The 26,148-nt window shown below is 38.6% G+C and overlaps 2 protein-coding genes across 8 annotated transcripts; one reads left to right on the top strand and one right to left on the bottom strand.

Moving 5' to 3' along the window:
• LOC108634029 (translation initiation factor IF-2-like) lies at positions 1,573 to 4,903 on the bottom strand. Its single transcript, XM_018041414.1, has 2 exons — positions 2,721 to 4,903; positions 1,573 to 2,573 (listed from the first exon to the last, which is right to left on the bottom strand). Exons 1-2 carry the CDS (start codon positions 2,895 to 2,897, stop codon positions 1,974 to 1,976), a joined length of 777 nt encoding a protein of 258 aa, XP_017896903.1. The 5' UTR covers positions 2,898 to 4,903; the 3' UTR covers positions 1,573 to 1,973.
• On the top strand, positions 2,210 to 24,404 carry TIAL1 (TIA1 cytotoxic granule associated RNA binding protein like 1). Of its 7 annotated transcripts, none has more exons than XM_018041409.1 (13): positions 2,573 to 2,753; positions 4,910 to 4,960; positions 9,530 to 9,626; positions 15,018 to 15,167; positions 15,407 to 15,461; positions 15,616 to 15,703; positions 17,606 to 17,681; positions 19,313 to 19,421; positions 19,750 to 19,845; positions 19,964 to 20,048; positions 20,261 to 20,384; positions 20,727 to 20,866; positions 21,686 to 24,403. In XM_018041409.1, the coding sequence occupies exons 1-13, from the start codon at positions 2,722 to 2,724 to the stop codon at positions 21,810 to 21,812; spliced, it is 1,230 nt and encodes a 409-aa protein (XP_017896898.1). In that variant the 5' UTR covers positions 2,573 to 2,721; the 3' UTR covers positions 21,813 to 24,403. The 7 variants fall into 7 exon arrangements, with proteins under 7 accessions (XP_005698596.1, XP_017896899.1, XP_017896898.1 ...); XM_018041411.1 differs by having other exon boundaries at positions 15,069 to 15,167; XM_013975260.2 differs by lacking the exon at positions 4,910 to 4,960 and adding an exon at positions 5,445 to 5,506.

A 26,148-nucleotide genomic window follows, 5' to 3' on the forward strand; every position in this document is an offset into this window, starting at 1 on the left:
GAGTTGGTGATGGAGAGGGAGGCCTGGCGTGCTGTGATTCATGAGGTTGCAAAGAGTTGGACACGACTGAGCCACTGAACTGAAGGTTATAGAAAAATGGTGCAGAAAGTACAAAGTTCCGATACATCCTCTCTCTACCACACAATTTTCCCTATTGCTGCTGCTGCTGCTGCTAAGTCGCTTCAGTCATGTCCGACTCTGTGCGACCCCAAAGACGGAAGCCCACCAGGCTCCCCCGTCCCCGGGATTCTCCAGGCAAGAATACTGGAGTGGGTTGCCATTTCCTTCTCCACCCCTATTGCTACTATCTTGCATTTATGTGGTACATTTGTTGCACACAATGGGCCAATGTTGACATATGATTACTCACTAACAGTTCATAGTCCACATTAGCATTCACTCTGTGTTGTACACTCTGGGACCCACCATTACAATACCACACAGAATAATTTCACCACTGGGGTAAAAATGACCTGTGCTCCACCTGCTGCTGCTAAGTGGCTTCAGTCCTGTCTGACTCTGCTGCTGCTACTGCTGCTAAGTCACTTCAGTCGTGTCCGACTCTGTGCGACCCCATAGACGGCAGCCTACCAGGCTCCCCTGTCCCTGGGATTCTCCAGGCAAGAACACTGGAGTGGGTTGCCATTTCCTTCTCCAATGCATGAAAGTGAGAAGTGAAAGTGAAGTTGTTCAGTTTCAGACTTAGTGACCCCATGGACTGCAGCCTACCAGGTTCCTCCGTCCATGGGATTTTCCAGGCAAGAGTACTGGAGTGGGGTGCCATTGCCTTCTCCGGTCCGACTCTATGTGACCCCTTAGATGGCAGCCCACCAGGCTCCCCTGTCCCTGGGATTCTCCAGGCAAGAACACTAGAGTGGGTTGCCATTTCCTTCTCCAATGTGTGAAAGTGAAAAGCGAAAGTGAAGTCGCTCAGTCGTGTCTGACTCCTAGTGACCCCATGGACTGCAGCCCACCAGGCTCCTCCGCCGTGGGATTTTCCAGGCAAGAGTACTGGAGTGGGGTGCCATTGCTTCGGGTTACATGTGCTTTAATTTGCTCCACCTATTCATCCTCATCTCTTGCAACCTTTTTTTTTTTTTTTTTACCAGTCCTGCCAATACTTTGGTTATAGTCCAGTGAAACTCAGTTCAGAACTGTAAGATAATACATTCCTGTCGTTTTAAGCCACTAAGACTGTTAGAGGCATAGATCCATGATGAACTGCATTATGATAAATACAGTCCTGTACCCAGGTCCAGTTAAGAGAATAAATCCCTTGAATAGCTTTTTATGGACTAGAAGACAAAGCCCAAACTCCTCAGCCTGGTGTCAATCCTTAACATGGTTCTATAAACCCCCTGCTCTTCTTATCACCTTATCCGATGAGTGAACGGATGGAGAGATCTTCGAAACTTGCAAAGCAATTTTCCCTGGGGCTTCCCTGGTGGCTAAGTGGTAAAGAATCCGCCTGCCAATACAGGAGACGCAGATTCGATCCCTGAGGAAATGGCAACCCCATTCCAGTATTCTTGCCTGGAACATCCCATGCACAGGGGATCCTGGCGGGCTACAGAGGTCGCAAAGAGTGGAACACGACTGAGCACAACCCCCAAAGCAATTTACATGCCGCCAACCCAGGCTCGAATACCTATTTGAGGGAAAACGCGACCACAGGACGCGGCTGGCAGTTGGGAAAGTTGGGGTGGGGGGCCGGTGAGGGTAGCTTGCAGCTCAGGGCGGGTCCAAGGTCCACTCTATCATCTTCGCCCGTCGCGCGGGGTAGCGGTTGATGACAGGAGGCCGGCCGTTTTGTTTAAAACTGGGGATCAGAAAGCCCCTGAGGGCTCGGACACCACGCGGAGTCAGAGCACTGCCTTTAGCAGCAATTGAAGAAACCGCTCTCAAGCTGGACGGAGGCGGAGCGGCAGCTCCCGCAGAGCCAACAGAAGTGCTTTAAAATGCCAGGAGCAGTGCTAGGACAGCCCCCAGCGCGAGGCACTCTGGGACTTGTAGTCTACCTCCGAGACGGGGCTTTCCCCCACCTCGTTTCCCCGCCTCTTACTGTAGCTTTTATTCTCCCCCCGCTCCCCTCCTAGCACGCCGACTTCCTGGTCGCCGCACGCCTCACAGACGACTACACTACCCAGAAGTCTCTTCTCCGCGTCCCAGCGCCCCGCTGGTGCCGGCCGTCTCCTTTGGACTACAGTTCCCAGAAGTCCTCTGGAGAAGTGATTCCCTCTCTCATTTCTAGGACCACAATTCACAGACACATCACCTTCCCGGCGGTTCTCTCTCTCTCTTTTTTTTGACTCGAGCTGGCTGGGTTTCGCCGACCGGCCGGCGCACAGCGACGACGTGGTTCGCCGTGACACCGCACCGGGTTCTCTCAGCGGCCCGTCTTCCTCCCCTCTTAGCGATCCCCCTTGCAGGTCGTCGCCGCCGGCCTGAGCAGTGACCTGGCGGGCCGCGCCTGCGCTCTGCCCCGTTTCCTGCCTGGCTGGTGGCGGCGGCCATTTTGTCCATCCTCCTCCTCCTCCTGCTCCTCCTGGTTGGAGCGCAGTGTCCGGAGCGGGCTGGGGGGAGAAAGCCCGAGAGCAGGGTTCGGTGCCTTTTCCTCTGTCCCCAGCCGGTGCCCGGAGCCCCCCTCCCCTTCCTCCCCACCCCCTCCCCTCCCCGGCCCTGCCCTCCCCCTTGTCCCGGGATCGCTCCGTCGCACCCACCATGATGGAAGACGACGGGCAGCCCCGGACTCTGTGAGTACCCGAGACGGAGGGGGTACCAGGCGCTGGGAGGCCCCCTGGCACCGCGGGATGCTGTGGGAGGGAGCAGGAGTGCGGGGCCGAAGCTGGGACTTCTCGGTGGATCCCTGGCCGCGGTGGCGCGGACGCGAAGTGCATTCCTCATCTGTCCCTTTTTTCCTTGGAAGGGAAGCCCTCCCTTCCCCCCTAAATACAGTCACTTCCTGGGGTCCGGGGCTCGCTTGGACCTTTCCCTCTAGCGCCCTTCTTTGCACCCTCTTCCTAAGCTGGGTTTCTGCACGGCAGAGCCTGTCAGGCCCGGGAGAGCTCCTGCTCTCCGTCTGCTTTGGGAGCCCTGGGCTGGGCCGGGAGCTGCGGGTCCCCCCCCACCCCCGCCCGACCATGGGGGCCGGGCCTGGTGGGGGTGGGCCTGGGGGTGGGATCGCAGCCACCTCCCGCTGTGGGTCGCGAGGAATCGGCACTCGCGCCCTCCACGTCCCCGGCTCCAGTCGCTGCCGGCTCTTCTCCCTAAGTTGAACTCCCGGAGGAAGCCGGACGCTCGCCCGCAACTCTAGCCCCTACTCTGCCCCACGTGCCCGCGCCCACGCTGTCAGAAACACTCGCCCAGCGCCCGCTACTTTGAGAGTGAGAAAGGGATGCCTCTTGCCGCCGGAGCATCTTTTCCCTTCTTGGATGATGAAGTTTACTTTGAGCGCTACCTACGCTAAACTGACAACCAGTTGTTAAACTGCTTTTGCTCTCATTGGTGTTACCTCCTCCTAATCTGTTTCTTGGGTCCAGACCTTCAGAGTTGGATAAGTAGAGGTTTTTTTGTTTTGCTTTGTTTTTTTTTGTTTTTTAATCAGCTCTTCGATGTGTGTCTTTTGAGCGCTCTTTCTTCGATCTTGCTGTTGCTCTTTACCTGAAGCCCGGTATAATGAATGAATTTCATCTTCCAAGTGCTTTTTCTAGTTTCCTTGCCTTTCTACTGAAGAGTGATGACTCAGCATTTGCATTCCTTTGCAAATAATGTGGCACTCCTTTCTTTTTTTCCTGCCTTTTTTTTTTTTGAAGCGTGAGTAATTCCTAGTTAAATGTTTTAAGTTGGGTACCTTGGGTTTTCCTAACGTTTCGAAGCGCAGCACACCTGCCTCCAGTGCAGGGAGTCAGTCAGGTCGCTGCTTTGTTTTCTCTTTCCTCTGCCTGGTATTGATAGGATCATAGTCCACTTGGCTCTACTATCTGTTGGGGAAATTACTTTGGGGGGAATAGACGAAGGTGGATGGGTACTCAGGAAGTTTGACCAGTTTTTCTTCTCTACTTCTAGCAAGGAAAGTGTGTTCGGTCAAGAAGGTAGATATCTGTGTTCAATATTGGTACAAGTTTGGCTTCTTGTCTTGTTGGGAGGGGTAGATTACACTTTGTGTTCCTGTTTCTCTAATGTCTTCCTAAAGTATCTGCTATTCTTTTTGAGAATCTGAGGCCAGCTGAAGCACATATAATGCTTGGATGAAAAGCCTGCTTAGTAGAAGTTTTCCGTGTATGTTTTGTGCTGTCTTCCATTTCTGCTGTCTTCCCAGAAGAGAGAATTGGGACAAGCTTGAAATTTGTCCTTTTGACATCTGTTGAAGCCAAGACTGGAGATTTAGTTAGCAATGTGTTCTTGGAAGGAAGCATCTGGGAAGGCTGAATTTAGGCCTAGCAAGCTTGTATTTAACAAAGAGGAAAGTTACATTGTATTTAAAACTCTGAAATGTCATCATTGCATCATAATAGCTACTGAATAATTGGTAAATTCTTGAGGCACGTTTCACTTTAATTGTATCTGTTTCTTTTGAAGAATTCCTGTTTTTTATCATGCTGAATAAAATGCTATTGCAGTAGCCTTAATTCATATAACTACTTTGCATCTGCCTTCTCTTCCATCTCTATCAGATCTTACTCCACAGACTAATTTGTCACTTAAGAATTCTTACCTCAACCTTCTCCAAACTCCTGTTCTTTCTCAGTATGTTTACAGCTGTCTAAAAATGTGACATGTATACATAGAAGTACTGAAACATCTTGAGCCTGGTTGTGCCTGCATGTCAGATGTCAGCACATGTTCGCTTTTCTTCCTTTTTCCTGCTCCCACTCTTCTCCATGGGAAGGTTTGTTGTTTTTTTTTTTAGACAAGGACTGCTACATCTTCCTAGGTCTTACCCCTGCCTGGAACGTAAGAGGTACTCAAATATTTTACAATGATTTTACTTCTTTTCACTAAATTTAATATTAAGTCCGTTTTTTAAAGAAATCCTGGTTGATTTAAAATTATATATAGGCAGACATGGTCATACATGGTGTGGTCTGTTGATTTATATATATATATATTTTAAACCTCAAACGTACAATTTTGAGATAAAAGCAAATGTTTCACAATTACATTTTTGTCAGATTTTAATAAAAGTAATGCATATTTTACGTATTCTTAAAAGGTTCTTTTAGATACAAGTAACATCATGAAAAATTTGAAGGTGACTTTAGAGATTGATATCTAGTAGGGGTTTTGTTTATTTATGGAGATCCTTCTTTTATTTTATATTGTGATCTTTGGTTTGGGCTTTAAAGTGGTTGGTATGTTTTAAAACAATGTACTCTTAACAAAGTTTATCTTAAACTGTTTCCTTAAAATGCCTGTGTGTTACTAGTGAGGTTTTTTTCCTGCAGACACACACAAGCTAAGACATATGGTTCTATCATCAGAAAACAATATGGTGTTTATAGCCTAGGTAGGTCTTTAAATATTCATTACCTACAGTATTACTAATTTATTTGATGGTATTTAAAGTGATATAGAATTGCTTTGATGTTGAGACTAAAGTTTGTCATATAGTTGCTTTGAAGGTCTGTTTTCTGACGTTCTTTGTTCTCATTTGACATTTGCGGGAGGTGGGGGGAGCTAATATATACTGGGTAATTTGGGATCTAAAAAAACAAATGAGAAAAATTCTGTGTAACACCTACCTTGTAGGATTCACATTTCAGATTTGTGTTGTGGGTAACTTTGAGCGCAGTGATTTGATCCATGGTGTTTCTGAATCTGTTACACAGCATTAAATGGTAATGGTGCTCTACTGTAGGTTCATTTTCATCATCTATTTGATGTACCGCAATGAAGAGGAATTGTGGATGTGGGGTTGCACCGTGGTGTGCAGAGCCATCTTGTAGGCTGTTTTCTTCCTAACAGAGACTCAGTCAAAAGGAGGAAATAAACCATTGATTTAGGGATAATCTGACCATCCAAGGGCAATAGCAGAAGTAAATACTATTGAATCTTATTATAAAATTGATTACTCTACCAAGGGTTTGGCTGTATTGGGCCTGAAATTAAATTAAGCCTCTCATTCAATTTAATCATATTCTGTTTCTCTAAAATATATGTGTGTGTGTGTTGATATTCCTTTTATAGTTGGTCAGTTCACTTATACCTCCTGTACCTTTCTTCTGCCCTGCCTCCTTCCTAAAACAAAATATTGATAAATTGATCAGTTCATTAGAGGCCCATTGAAGGATATTGTTGCAAAATCTTCTCTTACATAAGAATTTGCAAGAACAAAACCAAAAATGTTACTTAGCCATAGCATCTTATGTAAAAGTGCTGATAATTTTGACCTCGGTACGGCTAATCTTTTGAGTGAGAGCACAGTCAGCGATGGAAAGTGTGATTAGTCTTCTGAAAGGCATGGTGTTCTTAAAATTCTGCGCAGTTCGACATAGGAAGTAGTTTGGCAATGTGGACTTTTGCCTACTGTGAAACTGCCAAGTTCTAGTCTCAAATTTGATTTTAACCCTGATGTTAGGGATAAAGACACCATTTTCCATTTTTAATGTGTTAATTCCTACAGTTCCTGTTCTTACAAGACAAAATAGACCTAACATATACTTTTTCCCCACTTTGAGTTAAAAAGTGTTTCAGAATTTCCTAAGTATTTTCTCTTTGAATTGTCAGACATGAGCATTTGAGCTATTTGTCTTTTTCTGTTATTCTGTGTTCTTCAAGTAGAAATTTTATATTTAAATCCTTGGAATGTTAGAATATGTTGACTGCCTCATAACCAAAGCAGAAAGAAAGCGTAGAAATGACGTATAATTTAGAAGGAAAAGGTAATATTTCAGTATACTACCAAGATGTGATATTTTTGCCAGAGTAAGCCTTGAATATTTTTGTTAGTATTTATTTTGGGACAGAAACTTTATAATAATGTCACGGTACTTAAGCTGTATAGTGTTTTAAAAGTTACGAGATATTTCGGTGTTAAGTTGTATGGAGGATGAAGGCAAACGTAGATGAATGAATTACAGAACTCTGAGTGAAGGAAAAGGCAATCTTGAGATTTGGGTATAACTTAGGTGAAATTATGTGTTGAATTATATCCTTTTTTTCCTGTCAGATTCAGATGTCTTACATGTGGTTATGGAAGGCCATTTTTATATTAGCTTCTGGAGTTTGTTGCTTTACCACTGAACTTTTAGTGAAAATATTTGAAAAGTAGGAAACCTTAAAACTGGACTTTTTCTATAAGTATTTCATGACATTCTAAAATTAACCTTTTGCTCTTTGTTGCTTGAAATGTAAATTAATATATCTAAATGTGCCTCTAGAAGTTCTTCAGAATCTGTATTAATTAGAAATAGATTGATTTGGAATAAAGATCCTATGAAACAGGATGCCCATGCAGTTTTTCCTGAAAAGATGTTTAAACAAACTTTAAATTATTTAAATCATCTACAGTTTGTTACATAAAAGCGATACTTTTTACTTTGTTACTAGTTAACTTTGATAGTGAAACTCCTATTCTCAGAAATGAGCTGCTGCTGCTAAATCGCTTCAGTCTTTTCTGACTCTGTGCGACCCCATAGACGGCAGCCCACCAGGCTCCCCTGTCCCTGGGATTCTCCAGGCAAGAACATTGGAGTGGGTTGCCATTTCCTTCTCCAATGCATGCATGCATGCACGCTAAGTCGCTTCAGTCGTGTCCGACTCTGTGCTACCCTATAGACAACAGCCCTGTCCATAGGATTCTCTAGGCAAGAATACTGGAGTGGGTTGCCATTAACTTCTCCACTTAGAAATGAGCTAACTATTACTATTCTTAGGTTAGATGAGTTTTAACACTTCAGAGACCAAGGTCACTGTTCTTTATAGCTAGCTCTGCTGCTGCTAAGTCGCTTCAGTCGTGTCCGACTCTGTGCGACCCCATAGGCGGCAGCCCACCAGGCTCCCCCGTCTCTGGGATTCTCCAGGCAAGAACACTGGAGTGGGTTGCCATTTCCTTCTCCAATGCATGAAAGTGAAAAGTGAAAGTGAAGTCTACCTTGTATAAAAAATTCCAAGGATACAGACTCACAAACTGCTATGGGTTTAAAAAAAAAAAAGAGACAGGTGATTGGCTAGCTCAGTAGTCTGTAACCTTTCACTACTGCTGGGAGTGCGTCCTGCACAGCCTACTCATGGGTCTGCTCTACTTTAAATGTAACAAACAAGGTAACATAGTGGACCTCAACCAGTTTGTGACTTATTTAGTCTTCCATTCAAGTAACATTGGACTTACGTTTCATTTTTAGAGTGTGTTAAAGTTATTAGGACCCATTACAATGAAATTCTTAGGTAAAGAAGAAAATTGCTGTTCATTCTTAATCAGATTTTCTTCTTTTACACTTAACCTTACCTTTCTCAGTCTTGTTTTCCCTTTCAGAGTGTCCCAACTTAAACTATGGCAACTGTAGATGCAAGGCTTATATTGGTCTCAATACATTGTTTCCAGATGTTACATATTATAGTTAGGAAAGTAAAGCTTGTTTTCCTTTCCAGAAGAAAAGTGTCTACATTTTACAAATGTTGTTTGGTTTATGAGGATCATAACAGATGTGAGTTTTAGGAATTATACACTGAGTACCAGAAAGACTTAAAAAGTCGATTCAGCTAGATTGAGATAGATCCATGATACAAGGTGGTCATCTTTGAGTGACAGTGTTCTTTTCTTTTAAACTTAACCTGTATGTTAAATTTCTTATATATTCAACTTGTAATTTAAAAAAAAAAAACAAATTTTTAGATATGTTATAGTCAAAAGTATGCCTGAATTTGTCTTTAATTTTTTTTGAATTTTTAGAGAAATCTTTATATTTGCTTTGTTATCTACATAAAGATGTATTTTGTTGATTCTGATGCATTTTAGCTGAGGATATTTTGTTATTTTACCAAGACAGAAAAAAAATCCTTCAATTTCTTGTGTGTTTTGCTATAACTTTGATTCTGTTCTTTGATCACGTAATTGCTTTGGTTGAGGGTCTAAGATAAACTAACCTTATATCTGATAACCCTCTATGATTGGGTGTTTTAATGAGTCAATATTTGTGGTACTGTGTGTGTTATACATTATTTTAAATTGTGTTTCACATCTAAACATTGTAGTTTTCTTGAGACTGGTTTAAATTTACTATTTTTATTCTAACAGATGAGAAAATGATATATAGGCTGCAGAATAATGTGCTTTGGGGGGTATGCAAAATCACAATGATTTGCTCTTTATAAAGTCTTTTGAAGTGATAACTTTAGTGCCCTAAGAGCAGTTATGCTTTCCTAGCTGAGAGTTGATCTTACACACAAAGAATCAGGCTTAATTGGAAAAATTTTATTGAAGAGAGAGGAAGTTGAAATAAAAAATGATGTGTAAATGATAGTGCTTTAGAGCCAGAGCTGAAGGGAAATTGCTGATAGTTGTTTTTTTTTTTTTTCTCTTCCTATACAGATACGTAGGTAACCTCTCCAGAGATGTGACAGAAGTTCTTATTCTTCAGTTATTCAGTCAGATTGGACCCTGTAAAAGCTGTAAAATGATCACAGAGGTAAGAGCTTCCCAGTTCCAGGTGCTGACAGTTAGCATAATGTTTACCATTTTGAGATACATGAGTTGATTTGTATCATTTTAAGCCTCAGGTTACTAGATGGAGAGATTAGTGTTTGTTGTGTTGACTTGTTTGCTTTGACTGACAAACTAGGTTTAGAAGTCGAGAGGACAAAGTGTGCCCTTATTTTCAAATAGGCCTTCATGATGATGCTATCTTCAGGCGATGCTGCTTATAAAAAGTTGTTAGAGCTTATCTCAAAATGTGATATTTCATCTATTTACAGTAAGAGTGTTACACTTGAAGTTCAGGGGATGGTGTGTGCAGAACGTTGGCTTATTATGACCATAGTGCCACACAGGCATCCTGAGCATTTTTAGTAAATGCTGCTTGAGCAGCTTGATGAAGGTAGCAGTCTGAATTGAATTGCTAATTTGCTTTCCTTTTTTCCCCCCAAAATCTTACTTTTTATACTTTCCTCGTCAATGACTTGTATTTCAGTTTATTCTCTTCTTTTTTATTTGTTAACACTTCTTTTTTTTTGACTCTTCAGTTTGTGCCAGGTACCATGGTAAGTGCTAAGGATACAGTGGTGAATAAAACAGTTCCTCGCCCCATAGAATTCTCCAGTCTAATGAGGGAGACAGAGGAGTTAACAGGCATGAGTGATAATAGGATAGTAAATGTTGTGGAAGCTGACAGTTTCAAGTGCTCTAGGAGCATATAGGTCCACACAGTCTTCAGTCAGGGAAGGGTTCTTGGAGGATTCCGTGTCTCAGCTGAAACCAGAAAGGATAGTGGAAACTGGCTAGATAGGAATCTGAGGAAGAAGGGAATCCAGGTAGAGAGAAGAATGTTGATCCAGCCCGGTAGACAGAGAGTGGGAGTTCTTGTGAGATTGAAGGAAAAATAAAAACCATAACATGGTTAAGTTTGGAATGGGATTCGTCTTCTGAGATGCCAGATGAGGCAGGAGCATTCATCACGGTCCAGAGCTGTGTTGAGGAGTTTGTGTGATGTCCTGAGACGGGAGAAACTATTAAAAACCTGTAAAGCCAAGTGGCCTTTTGATCTCCTTTCCTAACTAACAGTAATTATCTCTGTCTGGTATATTACCTCTTTTTTCCTTCCTGTCTTTGATTATTACTCATTCTCCCTTTTCATTCATCGAACATTTCCTCTGTACTTGGCGCCGTTCAGAGCGTTGGGAACATGCTGCAGAGCTAGACCAGCAAGGTGCCCAGGAGTTCACGTACAAATGAGAGTGTTGTCAACAACAGTAAACTGTTACAGAAAACCGTGAACGGGAATTCTGGATAGGGATAAGAGCTTTGAAAAGAATGAAAGTTCCGTGATGATGAGTGGAGTGTTGGTGCCGTGTAGCCTGGCTGGTGAGGGGAGGCGTCCTGCCATTGGCATCTGTTTTGTGAATGTAATAATAATGGTTCATAAGGAGACGGGAACAGAAGTTGCCTAATTGAATGTTGAGGCTTTTTGGTTATGGTCTGTGATCCAGAAATCTCTCTCATCAGCAGGTAGTTGACTCAGCCAAATTTTGAAGGATCAAATGCATCTTTTTCAGACTGTGGATGTTGGGTATGGGACCAGCCTGGTAATGATTGCTGTCAGAAATCATCACCTCTTTGAGCTGAGATGGGACTAACAGGATGGTGCTGTCTATATTAAGAGCTGGAGGCAGAGGGAACAGCCCATACAAAAGCCTTGAGTTGGTAGTTAGCTTGGGTGTTTGAGGAACCAAAGACCAGGTGACTGGAGCCTGGTGAACGGTGGGAAGTGAGCAGGCAGGCAGGGTTTGGAATCAGTAGGGCAGTACCGGCCATGACGGGGTGCTTGGATTTTATCGTGGTTGCACCCGGGGCTTTAGGTAGGATGGTAAAGTATTCCTGTTAGATTTCGGGGGAGGGGCTGTGCTGGGTCTTCATTGCAGGGCTGGGACTTTCTCTAGTCTTATATGCATTTTAAAGGTGACTGGAAAATGACTGTTGGAGGGAGGATGGATTGTAGGGAGCAAGGGCGGAAGGAGAAGGAAACTAGCTGTGTCTGTTTCACTAGTCAAGGTAAGAGATGCTGCGGGGAACTTGTTCTTTAGAGTGGTAGCCACAGAAGTAGTGGTAGATAAATTTAAGACGTATTCTGGAGGCAGCGTTGGTAGGACTGGATTGGCCATGGGACACAGGGAAATAAAGACAGCAAGAAAACCCTGGAAGATTCTTGTTTGTGGTTGTGTGGGTGGTAATGCTGTTTATTTGGTAAAATGAACATGACTGAAGGCACGGGGTGGATGGGGGGAGTGGTGAGAATCATGCTCTGTGTTGGCAGTGTTAAATTTAAGATGTGTTTTAGACATATCAATAAATGGACATTATATGTAGGCAGTTGGATAAATATTTTGGAACTCTGGGGAGACCAATGCTGATGATACTGGCTTGCAGCGATATTTGAAGCCGTGGGCCTGGATAAGATGTAGTTCGTAGAGCTAGAGATAGCACTGAGAGAGGAGAGAGTAGGGGGCCCTAGGTGCCAGCCCTGGTGCATCTCAGCACTTGCCCTTCAGTTGCTAAGTCATATCCGACACTTGTGACCCTGTGAACTGCAGCTCGCCAGGCTTTCCTCAATGCTTAAGTGACAGTGATAGTTTGAGTTAAGAGGGAAAAATGCTCTCAGAAAGATTTCCAGTGAGGAAATAGGAAAACCAAGAGAATATGGTGGAATCTAGAGGAGAATATTTTGAAGAGGAGGAGAGTTGTCAACTGTGTTGAAATCTGCTTGAGAATCAAGATGAGGAAGAAAAGGGATCACAAAGATGGGCAGAGAGGTCATTGGTGAGCTCAGCACAAACTTTCCTTGCCGTGGTTGGGTTAGAAACTGACTGGAGTGTGTTTAGGAAAGAATGGAATGTGAGAAAGTGGAAAGTCACTAGAAAGTGTTTTGAAAAACATTTTTTTTTTTTTTATTAACTTATATGCACAATCAGCCACTTGAGGGTAGAAGGGTTTGAAGTGAACTTTCATGATTTATCCATATTCTACAACTCTACACTTGAACTTGTAAATAGTTTTAAAGTCTCATATTTCTCTGCTTTGATATTTATGTCATCCAACAAAAATTGGTGACAACACAAAGGTAAGGACACAGTCGGTTTTAATATTTTTTTTCCTTTGGCTGCGCAGCACGTGGTATGTTAGGGATCTGAGCCATGCCCCTTGCATTGGAAGCATGGGTCTTAACCACTGGACCGCCAGGGAAGCCCCCATAGTGTCCCTGGGTAGTGGAGTAAATGGAAAGCTTTCAAAGGCCATGAACTCCACTGCCGAGTATTGGTTTCCTTTCATCAATTTCATTTCAGTGTGTGAGAAATCTTTCTTGCCCTTACGATGTTCTACTTTAGATATTGTATCTTAGACTCTAGCTGTTTTCCCTGTATACATGTGGGTATGTGTGTGTTCAGATGCTGTGTCATGTCTGGCTCTTTGCTACCCCATGGCCTGTAGCCCGCCAGGCTCCTCTGTCCATGGGAGTCTCCAGGCAGGGATACTAGAGTGGGTTGCCACGCCCTCCTCCAGGGGATCTTCCCAACCCAGGGATCAAGCCTGAGTTTCTTAAGGGCTCTTTCATTGGCAGGCAGATTCTTTACCACTAGCGCCACCTGGGAAGCTCCACCTCCATATACTATAGTAAGTGTATATTACCAATTCTAAGGCAAATGTTAAAAAATTGTAACATCTCTGACAGTGACCAAAAAAATCAATGGTGTCTTAAGTGAGATGAAATGCAGTGTGATACGAATATCTAAGAGTGTGTGTTCACATGTATGTATGGACATTGAATGGGATCAGGCCTACTACTAGTTAGATAAATCTGCAATCAGTATGCACAATTACCTGAAGCCTGTCATAGTTAGTATACTTCTACCATTGGATTCCTGTACGTTTTACTAGTTATCCACGTTTTCCTTTGAGATCATCAGGGCAAAAGAGGTAGGATGAGGAAGAAAGCTGACTAGCACAGATTTAGCTTCTTTCTTACTTTGAGATCCTTTCTTCAATGAATGTTACTGGTAAATGTCAACTCTCTTTCACAAAAGGAATTTGAATGTGTATTTCTCTTTGGAGTCTTTACCCCTATTTCCTTTCTCTGCCTGTAAGTACAACGTTCCCGTTCACGTGGCTACAACAATAGGATTTTGTATGCGAGTCCATAGTTTTCATGTCAGTATTAACAGTTACACTTTTTTTCCCCCTCAAGGAAATGCCTTCTGGTTGCTTCACCACTATTGTTTTAGACGTCTTATTTTGGATTTTTCTTCCAAAACTTTCCTGGAATGAAAAACAGTGGTTGTTGAAAAGAGCTTTATTTTATCTGGTATTTTTAATCCCTTGTAAGTGCAACTGGAATTGCCGCATTTTAAGTATTATTTTTAGTGTATTTTACATTGAACAGTGATGAATATTTTTAGCCTACATAAAAAATATATTTGTACAATTGTATAGCTCTTCATTATAGGTTGCCGTCTTATAAAAATTCATTTCCATTTTGGTTCATATAGTTGCTATAATTTAGGTGCTTTCTTTTATATTGTGTTTTTTTGTTGTTTATTGTTGATAATTTTATATTGTTGTTTATTTAATAGTTATTGGTGTTGTATTAGACACTCTTATATTGGCATTTTCTGATGTAAAATCATACCTTTGCCTTGGAATATTTTATTCAGACATTTTCAGAAAACCTTTTCTTAATCACTAGTACATTTTTCTGGTCTTTGGAAGGCCAAATTCAAAGTGTATAGAATCTCCAATGCTTTCAAAGCTTTTGAAAGGGATTTCATTTCAACACTTGATTATAAATCTGAAATTTTTTGGTTTCCATTCTTATTCCTTCCTTATCCAGAGAAATACATAATCTTGTCTTATCATGTATAGTACTAATCCTAGTTTCGATCAGGAGTAAAGTTTGTAAAGTTGGTTCATTTCTGTATTTTTTTATGGTCATGGGATACAGTTTATGAAGGATTATGATGCGTAAATAGAGTTCATCCCTTTGAAAATAATGTTGGGAGAGGAGAGCAGTGGTAAGGAGTGGTCCTCACCTCTCAGATCTGAGCTTGAGGTTTTGTTTAGTATAAACTTCTGTTCTATATTTAACTTATTTCACCAGAATCCTATATTTTTATTTAATATTGATAGTCATGATTCTCTACTGCTTTGTAGTTCTGTTTGAGTACAACAATATTCTGAGGTACAAAGCCAGGTATAGGTGTAAATCTTATAAAGTGTTAGGCTTTGTAAAGTGTTAGGCTTTCATAAGCTTATGCAGTCTCACCTCATACATTCCTAGCTATCAGTAATGTTTTCTCCTGGATTTTCTTCTCAGCAACCCGATAGCAGAAGGGTCAACTCTTCTGTTGGATTTTCTGTTTTGCAGCATACAAGCAATGACCCATATTGCTTTGTGGAATTTTATGAACACAGAGATGCAGCTGCTGCATTAGCTGCTATGAATGGGAGAAAAATTTTGGGAAAGGTAAGATCATAAATGATGGCACCTTATGAGTATATCTGTGCATGTCAGATTAGTTTGTGTTCTTTCTTAGCAAGTTTTTAAACAAATACTCAGCTCTGCCAAGTGATGGTTTTGTTTTCTTCAGCTTAGTGCTTTTACCAAAATTCATTCTGCTTGATAAATGATTTTAATAAGTGGTAAGTGTTATGAGTAAAAATGACATGCCTAATAATTTTATGAAATATAATCTTTATTTTTAGGAGGTCAAAGTAAACTGGGCAACAACACCAAGTAGCCAGAAAAAAGATACTTCCAGTAAGTACTCCTGCTGCATTTTACGGAAGAGTTGTGAAATTATCCTGGCAGCATTACCAGCTCACATAGGGCTTTTTCTTCCTTTTAGTGTTGCCTAAGAAAGGTTTAGTCCCTGACTTCTTAAATATTTGATTACTAAATGCTTTGATTTCAGATCATTTCCACGTGTTTGTTGGAGATTTGAGTCCAGAAATTACAACAGAAGATATCAAATCAGCATTTGCCCCCTTTGGTAAAATATCGTAAGTATCATAATCAATACTATATTCAATAGCAATAGGCAAAATTGTATATGATGAACTTGTATCAGAGTTAAGAGTTTCTTTCCCTAGTTAGTGTGATTTTTTTTTGTTTGTTGTTTGTTTGGTTTTTTTGATTAGTAGATGTTGTTGAAAATGTTAATGTCATTTCAATGTTTTGGGGTCTTGTTTTCATCTAATCCTGTGTATAACATGTGAAAAAATTTTAAGTGATTCTATTTGTTATCTTTAAAGCAGATGTTTGGGTGGTAATGCCTATTATAAACTCTAGCTTTTGTCAAATGTTTTCAAAATTTGGTGGTTAAAGATAACAGGTTAACCAAAATTAAATGTGATTTCAGTTGTGTATTAAACTTTTATAGAAGGAATTTATAAGTGGGGAAAAGTAGGGAAATCCTTGGGTATATTGTGAAATTAGAAATGTGTATGTTATTATAATGATAAATGTGTTTCGATATTTTAGCTGAAAAGTAGCACTATTACAGTATTAAAATGTTTCAATGTCTGAGCCATGAATATGGGATTAATTAGTAGATTATTTTTTGTTAGTGGTGTTTAATTCTGCTAGTTAGGGCCAAATTGTGGTTTGATTTATTTATTTTTTTAAACAAAGTTTATGCTCAGATTTTACTGTATTGTTACTTGATCTAATATATTGGAAAATTAAAAGTGGTTGCAAGTTCTGTAAAATGTTTATCACAATTTATCTAGTTAAAATCACATTATTTTATGTATTTATTTCCTATAGATTTAAGTTAAATGTTTTAGTACTTTACAAAAATATGTTTCACCTAAGAACAACAATATTTCTCTCTACGGTTTGTTGTTCTGTAGATTTTATTTGATAGATGTAATTCTTAATTTTCTGTTTTGATATTTGCTTTGCTTTTTAATCTCTAATAAATGTGGTAAGTAGTACTGTTTTAAAAATCAGTGTAAAAAATAATACAGGTTGCTGTTTTTCAATCTTTATTTATACCTGAGACCTGCAGTTTTTCTAAAGTCCAAGTCACAATTAAAAGTAATAGCATTCTGGTTATTTTGCAGAATTGCTCATAAGAATGGACAGGATCTTGAAGGCTAACTGCAAGGAACTGTGCACACTGGAACTCAGTTGTAGATTTTTTTCTCATTTCTATTTATTATTATTATACATTATTTATATATACATATTTTAGTATTTACATTTTAACATTCTATATTCAGTGGAGTTCTATATTTCCAATCATTTTAACTTACTCACTAAAATTTCTGTGTAAATTTGTTGTTTTCGTACTGGTGTGCTTAGCATTGTTGTTAGTTTTTTATTCTCCTTTCTTAAATTTCTGAAAATGTCAATTTTTCAAAATTTACAGCTGCCCAAACTCCAAAATGATGGTAGAGAATTGACCAAGAAAAATAAAGAAATCTGTTAACAGGCCATGTATGCCTTTTTAATTCCTATTTTTTCCTCTTTTTCAATTTTTTAATATTTCATATATTTTGTATCACTAGGCAGAAAACATTTAACTATTTAGAGTTTGCATGGTAAAGTAGTTAGCATTGTTACAGTAATTTATAGAACCAGTAAACCTTAGAGGACACTAGCCAATAGAATATTAGCAAAGGAAACTATTGTTCCTATTAATCTTCAGATTTGAGCATTTAGTTTAGAAAGCACAGGCTATTTGATTAGGTTGCATGTTTATTACATGTTTTTGTCCTACTGCTTTTTTCTAACAGGTAAAGAAGCGTTAGGGAGAGTTCAGGAATGGCTGTAGTTAATTAGGGCTAACTGAAATTTTATTTAAAAAAATGCTCACAATACAGTGTGTGTGGTTCCTTTTAGTTTTTATTTTGAGAATGACTCTCACTTCCCTCATTTAGCTGTGCTTCTTTTCACAGGGATGCCCGAGTAGTTAAAGACATGGCAACTGGAAAATCCAAAGGCTATGGCTTTGTATCTTTTTATAATAAACTGGTATGTTCTTTCAGCTCAATTTGAATTTAATACAAAATTCAGTCATCAGTAAATGTTTTTGGATGTTAACAACAAACACGATGATTGTGTGATTTTGTAATAGGGCATAGTTCTTTTTTTTCTTTTTTTCCATAAGCTTGGAAATAAATGGGAAAAGATAGACTGGTTATAAGGTGATGATAAGAAAGAATATTGAAGTTTGCAGTTGTGACTTGGTATGAGTAAGATGTATTAGAAATGAAACTCAAAATTAGGACACACGAGCTAACCTCAGAATTTGAAGGGAGGTTAAATTATATTTGTCTTAACCATGAAAATCTCAATTTTAACTTTTTAATTATATTATCTGTAATTTTGTAGCTGGGATGGTAGTGATTATAGCAAGTAACAGAAATGAAATTTTAGGCAATTCATATTGATTTTTGCATATATTCAAGAAAAGGGCCCCAAATATCTAAGCATATGCATTAACTGTAACATCAGATAATATAATGGGCTTTGATATTAACATTTTGGAACAGTTTCAACAACAAATTGCACATTTTATTGAAGCAGAAAGATAAAGGGATAAGAGTTGTATTTGGTTGGGGGGGGGGCTGTTCTAAGTCTTAGTTGTGGCACATGTGATTTCTAGTTTTCCCTGCACATGCAGACTCTTTAGTTTGAGACATGCAGGATCTAGTTCCCTGACCAGGGATTGGTCCCAGGCCCCCTGCACTGGGAGCCCAGAATCCCAGCCACTGAACCACCAGGGAAGGCCTTGGAGTCATATTTTTTTGCTTAGATTCATTGCAAATGCACATTAACCTCTATAATCTAAACTCATTTTGGGGGGAATTCCCTGGCGTTCCAGTGATTAGGACTCTGCATTTCCACTGCAGAGCGTATGGATTCGATCTCTGGTTGGGGAACTAAGATCTTGCATGCCATGTGGCATGGCCAAAAAAAAGGTTTTTTAAAACATAATAAATCAGCGCAGAAGTTTTTTGTCTTAAGTTTTAAATCTCGTGTCATAGTCATGTGTGCACGTGTATGTGCTAAGTCACTTCAGCCGTGTCCAGCTCTTCGTGATCCCAGGGACTGTAGCCCACCAGGCTTCTCAGGCCATGGGATTCTCCAGGCAAGAATACTGGAGTGGGTTGCTATGTCCTCCAAGATATCTTCCTGACCCAGAGATCAGACCCTTCTCTCTCAGTCTCCTGCATTGGCAGGCAGATTCTTTACCACTAACATCACCTGGGAAGGCCTGTCATAGTCATAATCCATTGCTATTAGAATGTAGATTTGGTAAGGAGTAAGGTGATTTAGACCATAATATCAAGAGTTTTTAGATACTCTACAGTAAAAGTTATGTTACAGATCAACAAGATATTTCAAAACAACTGTCTCTTTTCTTGGTTATCAGTGGGATTGTGATTTTTCTCCTTGCATGTTTGAATTATAAATTTCCCTTGATGCTTAAATGCTGTTCCTAGTATCTTAAAATGTATAAATAAACATTGCTGTAATGAGTCATTTGCTGATAAGATTTTTGTATCCAGAAATGCCAACATTTTATTTCATCTTAGTGAGTCTTGTATACTGTTATTTTCTGTGTTGGTAATCGCTCTTTTCTTTTTTTTCCTTCACAGGATGCAGAAAATGCAATTGTGCATATGGGAGGTCAGTGGTTGGGTGGTCGTCAAATCAGAACCAATTGGGCCACACGTAAACCACCTGCACCTAAAAGTACACAAGAAAGTAAGATGCATCTGCTTTTATATGTTTTTAAGGATACTTCACAAAATCATCTGTTAGTATAGTCTTAATTTCTTAAAATTTAATTTTGTTAGCATTGTAAGACTCATTTCGTTTTCGATATATTTATCTGAAAATAACTGGGCTTTGATGTAAGTATATTTAAAGCTGTGAACCAGCTGGTTTTATAGATCAAATCAGTAGTGTCAAGGAGAAAAAAGTTCTGTTTCTCCCCACAGTGAGGCATATCTCATATCTTTATAGTATTACAGTAACCCATTTTATAATGCTGTATAACTGTCAACACTTATTTCTTTCTTTCTGCATACAGATAACACTAAGCAGTTGAGATTTGAAGATGTAGTAAACCAGTCAAGTCCAAAAAACTGTACTGTGTACTGTGGAGGGATTGCTTCTGGCTTAACAGGTGTAGTGAGTCTTTTTTCCTAGTTCTCTTCTCTGTGGAGCTTCATCATCATTAGTAGTAATTTCTTGATAATATGAACCTTAAATATTTTTACATTTTTTGTATGTTTATTTTTCAGATCAGCTTATGAGGCAGACCTTCTCACCATTTGGGCAAATTATGGAAATCAGAGTTTTTCCAGAAAAGGGCTATTCATTTGTCAGGTATAATTCTACCTTACATGTGATCCATTCCTTTCAGTTACATTATTTGATCCCCTCAAGTATGTGTTTGTTAATTTAGACTTCTTTGCAATATATAACTTTAAACTGCCTACATGATATGCTTTAGGAAAATACCAAGTTGATAGGTTTAAACTAAGGGGTTTCTGTATTACTAAGTTTAAAAAAAAAACCTCCTTCTGTTCCTCTCTCAGATTTTCTACCCATGAAAGTGCGGCTCATGCTATCGTTTCGGTGAATGGTACTACAATTGAAGGACATGTTGTTAAATGCTATTGGGGTAAAGAATCTCCTGATATGACTAAAAACTTTCAACAGGTAATTCGATTTTTCATAGCACTTTTTAAGGTTTCCATCTTACATATCTACATAAGAGCTTTAGAAAGTCTGTAAAAGAGAGCAAACAAAAAATAAAGCATATAGCTGCTTTCAGTTGATTTTATTAATGCTATTTCAAAAGTGATTATTTTACGGTATTAACTGAATCTTAATACTTTCTTTTCACAGGTGTCACCACCCCAATAAACTTAGACAATGATAAATAACAGAGTCCTATTCACATAAGGGTGCTTACTTAGTTTTTCTCTTCCTTGTCTCCCACTTTCTTCAAATACTGTGTTTCTTACTCGTTTCCTAAAACAGTGATTTGCTTTTTCCTAGGTTGACTATAGTCAGTGGGGCCAGTGGAGCCAAGTTTATGGAAACCCACAACAGTATGGACAGTATATGGCAAATGGCTGGCAAGTACCGCCTTATGGAGTATACGGGCAGCCATGGAATCAACAAGGATTTGGAGTAGAGTAAGTTGTTTGAGTTTTTCCAGTGTAGAAACATAAAGTTCAAACAAAAGGAATCTAAAAGTATGTTTTCTGGGGAGAATCTTTTTAAATTAAATACACTGAACTATGTGGTATTATAAGCATTGTAGAAACTTTATGAAAAATGCTGCCACTTTGCTCTTTATAATCTGGGTGGAAAGGGAGATTGGGATAGCATCTGCTATGTCTTCTCTCTAGGAGCAGCTAGTAGAATTTAACTTATATTTCTAAACACCATTTTATTTACTTATTTACTTTTGCATGGAAAAGATCTTTTGTCTTATTTATGTTCAGAAATTTAATGCTTTATGCCTATTAACTTGTATGAGAAGTCTCCCAAGATTTATCTAATTCAAAACAGCTTACCCTTTTTGTTTTATGGATCAATTGCGTTGTTCCTTGTACTATTTCCCCCTGGGCCAGCCTGGATCTTTATTCTCAGCAGTTGCTCCTCCCCCTTCCAATGTAAACATGTGTTTTTTAAATTGATATACGTATCTACTATATGTTCAATATTTGGAGGGTAGATGTGTTGAATCATTTGTCATTTAAAAAAAAATCAGCTTTGAGATATTTATCAGACAGCATTATGTTGTCTTAACAAAAATTTAAGACTAATATTAGAACATATATTTTGCATATATGGCTAGATATGTAACATTTATTTCTTTGCTCTTGTAGGTATCTTGATTTCTTGTCTATTCTGTGATTAGGCTCTGCTTGATTTCTGTGTAAATGTATAGATGATTTTTTTTTACTTGTGTTTGCTGAAGTTTTTTTTTTTTCTTTCTTTCTTCCAAGTCAATCACCTTCAGCTGCTTGGATGGGTGGATTTGGTGCTCAGCCTCCCCAAGGACAAGCCCCTCCCCCTGTAATACCTCCTCCCAACCAAGCTGGATATGGCATGGCCAGTTACCAGACACAGTGAGCGGGGACTCTCAACAAAATGTAATTCATGATAGCTTCAATTTCCTTGTGACACTCTGAAGACATGAAAGTAGGCATCGGAAAATGAAAATATTTATTTTAAAAATTGAAATGTTTGGAACCTTTAGCACAGCTTTGCTTTGGTGAAGGACACATGTCTTCTAGTTCTGCCTTTTTAAGTTTTTGTTCATGATGGATATGAACATGATTTTTCTTTGTGTATAAAAACTAAAATAAAGTGAATAAAAAATTCTGACTACAAATTTTGATATAATAGGAGAAATGGGTAAATACATTTTGATTCTTAGATACTATTCCATTTTTATCTTGCTGTTCAGTATTTTAACTCACTGTGTTTTTAAAAGAGCAAAAAAGGGAGGATCGTGAAAAACTGGGAATCACATATAAGTTCATCCTGAATTTTGATACTCCCCTCCCCTCCCCCGTGGTGGACCACATTCGAAGTCAGGAGGAAAAAAAAAGTGATATTGAGAAGAAATGCATGATTTTGAAGTCGCTTTGGAGGAAATACTTTCTCTGTGCCTAAAGAAACTGAAACCAGACTGATAAAAGAAATTTTGTAACCTAAATAAGGAACAGCATTGTCTGCCTTGAGCAAATGTTGGTGGTTCACATTAAGACATATTTTTAAAACTTTAAAAAGTGTTCATAATTAAAACTGTAGTAAACTACATTTCATTTTGGGGGGAAAATCCCAAGTATGGTGTTTGTATTAAAAGTCAGACAGTCATACCTATGCTTTTACATGAAGTTTAAATGATATACATTGTAAATATTGAATACAGTGTTTTAAAAGCATGCTTCAACATAGAAGTAGCAACAATGTAATTATTTGAAGTAACACTTAACACACTCCACTGCATTGAATGCAATGGATGAATAAGAATGTTTAAGACTGACATTTCCAAGGTTGGCTACTATGTAAGATTAAAATTCTACAAATGACAGAAAAAGCCTTAATTTTAATTTCATACAAATCTGATGCATTAGTACATTTTAAAATGTCATTGGAAATTAGATTTTTTTTTTCTTTTTTCTCTTTTTGCTTTACATCATCTGGTATGTAAATACCTTGATTAAAACCTTGTAAGCCTATTTCAAGGTTCTATAAGTTGTATAGTACAAGCGTTTTTAAAAAATCTTGGGGGTGTTTTTTAAAATTAGATATATTTTGCCCAAGAATTTTTTTAACAAGATTGTTAAAACATCTTATTTAGACAGTTTGATGTACCAATTTATAATTGGATATTCAGCTTAAATAGTACACAGAGTTGTGACTTTTATTTTTAATTAATTTTTTCCTTGTGGGTAGTGTGCATGGGATGACAAGTCTGAACAGAGGCTGAGCTGTATGAGTGTAGAGTTTGTAAATGATTCGATTGGGTAAGATTAACACTTGATTCTGAGGTATTTTTCAGGCCATGTGCATAAAACCTGCCTCAAATTTCTATCATAACAGGAATGTAAAATAAAACTCTTATCTATTTGAATCCTAACAGCTAGGGGGTGCAAATGTTTAGGCAGTGTATTTGAAATGTTTTGAAATCTGGGCACCAAAATGGAAAAAAAAAAAACCTCTTTACAGTTACACTATAAAATACAGTTAGCACACAAAAATTACTGGTTTTTAAACTTTTGAAGTCTTACAATTAGCTTTAAAATAATGGTTTTGTAAATTGGTCTCCACAGTAATTTTGGTATTTTCCTTCTTCCCCCATTTAGAAATTTATTAAATATGAAAATTTACATTGTCTGAAGTTGTTCGTCTTCAGGCCAAATTTTTTATGGCACTTTAGTTTTAACCACAGTACTCATTTATTACATTCATCTATTATAAAGTTTACCCTTATTTCTTTTGTTCATGGTTAGTATCTTTGGGGGATGTTATGGAAAATTTACTTTATATTTTACAAGGAGAACACTCAAATTATTCAATTATGCCTCCTAGTTAAAATTTTCTTAAATATATGTGAAACTTGAACTAAACTCTCAGTTTGCCTTTTGGTCTGCCAGTAACTTAAGTAGCTTGTTGCAACACCAGACTAGTTAATACTGCATAGTAAACATATGACTGAAGTCTTTTCATCTTAATCTGAAAGAACAAGATTACGTGCTCAGTTCAGTTAATGGAAATTATTAATATTTCTTATTAAATGGTTTTTAAAATATAAAGCTACTTATCCAAATGAAATGTACCATTTAAAATACAACTATCAAGCTAACACAGACTCAAGACTATTTTATAACAGAGTGAAGTCAGTGCTATCTTGATCCAGTTTAAGCCTAAGAATCGTTGCCTTTTCCATGTTCATTAAAAACAGCAGCAAAGATTCTTTGGCAAGCAAGAAAATGTTTATTTCATAATCACTTTGAGGTTTATTTTTGGTGATGTGTTTCTGACCTACCACCTTCTTTGCTCTGATCTCTCTACTAGTATTTCCCCTCATGCCATTACCACTTGATTTTCATGTCTGCTGGCAGTGAGAGGCTGAAATGACTGGCCAATTTAAGCCAAAGCTGTAAACCACAGTTGAAGTTAAGTCTTTCAATAAAGACTAGACTATATGATGAGTGACTTTTTCTTATTGTCGTTTATTACATAATTATCCTTGCAGGCTGCCATGAAATAGGAAATTCCATTTTGTTTCGTGTTATTAGTTAAGGTATATGAAGTTTACATATATTCAGGACCTATTTCTGTGTTCTGTATAAGTGATAAACATCCATTTGCTTTGCTGGATTAAAATTTAATTTCTGGTTATAGAGGAGTAGAAATTTGCATCCTTCTAAAAATGTATGTTCTGTTGAATATTCAGTTCAGTCGCTCAGTCGTATCCAACTCTTTGCGACCCCATGGACTGCAGCATGCCAGGCTTCCCTGATTTCCATCGAGTTGGTGATGCCATCCAACCATCTCTGTAGAATATTAATGTAGTAAAATCTCATTAGAGTCCACAAGTCTTGGGAACCATAAGTTTACCATTTCTGGATTGATCTTTGACAGTGCTATTGGAGTCGGACACGACTGAGCGACTTCACTTTCACTTTTCACTTTCATGGGTTGGAGAAGGAAATGGCAACCCACTCCAGTGTTCTTGCCTGGAGAATCCCAGGGACGGGGGAGCCTCGTAGGCTGTCATCTACAGGGTCGCACAGAGTCAGACACGACTGAAGTGACAGCAGCAGCAGCAGCAGCAGTGCTATTAGTAAAGATTATGCTCAATAAACAGAAAAAATTAAATTGTCTAAACACCTGTCTAACAGGTGTGCCCAAATTATATCTTACCTATTCATTGAAAAATCAGCATTTGGGCTTCTACTTAATACATTAGAAACATTGAATTTGTATTTTTGCATGTATTGAAAAGATACAGAAATGATTTAGACTTTTATATTTACAGAAAGCCTTGAGAGGTTCAAATGAGTGGGTTTTGTTAAATAAGAATTCTGTGTGTAGTAATAAAATGTCTCACTATGTTCAGATCACTACAGATTGTATTACCATCTCTTCCACTTTCAAATAAGGAAATTATGTGAATAATTATGACATTTTAAAAATGTGTCATTCTAAGTTGTGGTTAATTAGTGTGGTATTTGCCATATGAAACCTAGGCTTGTGCCTACCTAAATTGGGTCTATTTTGGGAGAGGGGCTATTTTTTAAATAATTGCAGATAAACTAGAAACTATAATTTAGAAAGTACTTTGTATAAATATCTCTTTGAGGGGCACAGATAATTTAATTTTAGAATTGCCCAAATGTGAAGGAGGTTCAGTTTATATCTAGAAAATAGAGGAAGGGGATTTATATGTGTTTGTCTTAGAAAAAGGGGGTGTTAATAATCACTGACCCTTTTGTTAAATTACAGTTTTGTTTGAAGGAAGAGAAGGTTAATCCACGTAACAAACATAAATTTGGCTTTTGAACAATGTCAATTAGGGTAACAGGTGATAAAAGGTACATATCCAAGAAATGAATCCCTTAGTGTTCCAACTCAGTTCTAATACATAATGCTGAATTATCACTTTTCCAGATGGTTGCATTTTTCAAAATTCAGTAACCATTGTTTCTTTGAGATATTTTGAAGTCAGCTTGAAAAGTTCACCAGACATGACTAAAACTGAACTGCAATTAGATAGCTGTCAGAAGAAAGCTGGGATGGTTTTACGCTGAAAAGTAATCTCTTGGGGTCAAGCTGTCCAGTTGTTGATTTTGCAACTGGGCTTAGTTTGCCCGTGGACCTCCTGTTTTGACTCTGAGTCACCCTTGTGAACTGATGAGAGTTTGCAAACAGCCTGTTGTCAGGTGGTTCTGCA

The sequence above is a fragment of the Capra hircus genome, chromosome 26 (genome assembly GCF_001704415.2).
Source record: "Capra hircus breed San Clemente chromosome 26, ASM170441v1, whole genome shotgun sequence".
NCBI lineage: Eukaryota > Metazoa > Chordata > Mammalia > Artiodactyla > Bovidae > Capra > Capra hircus.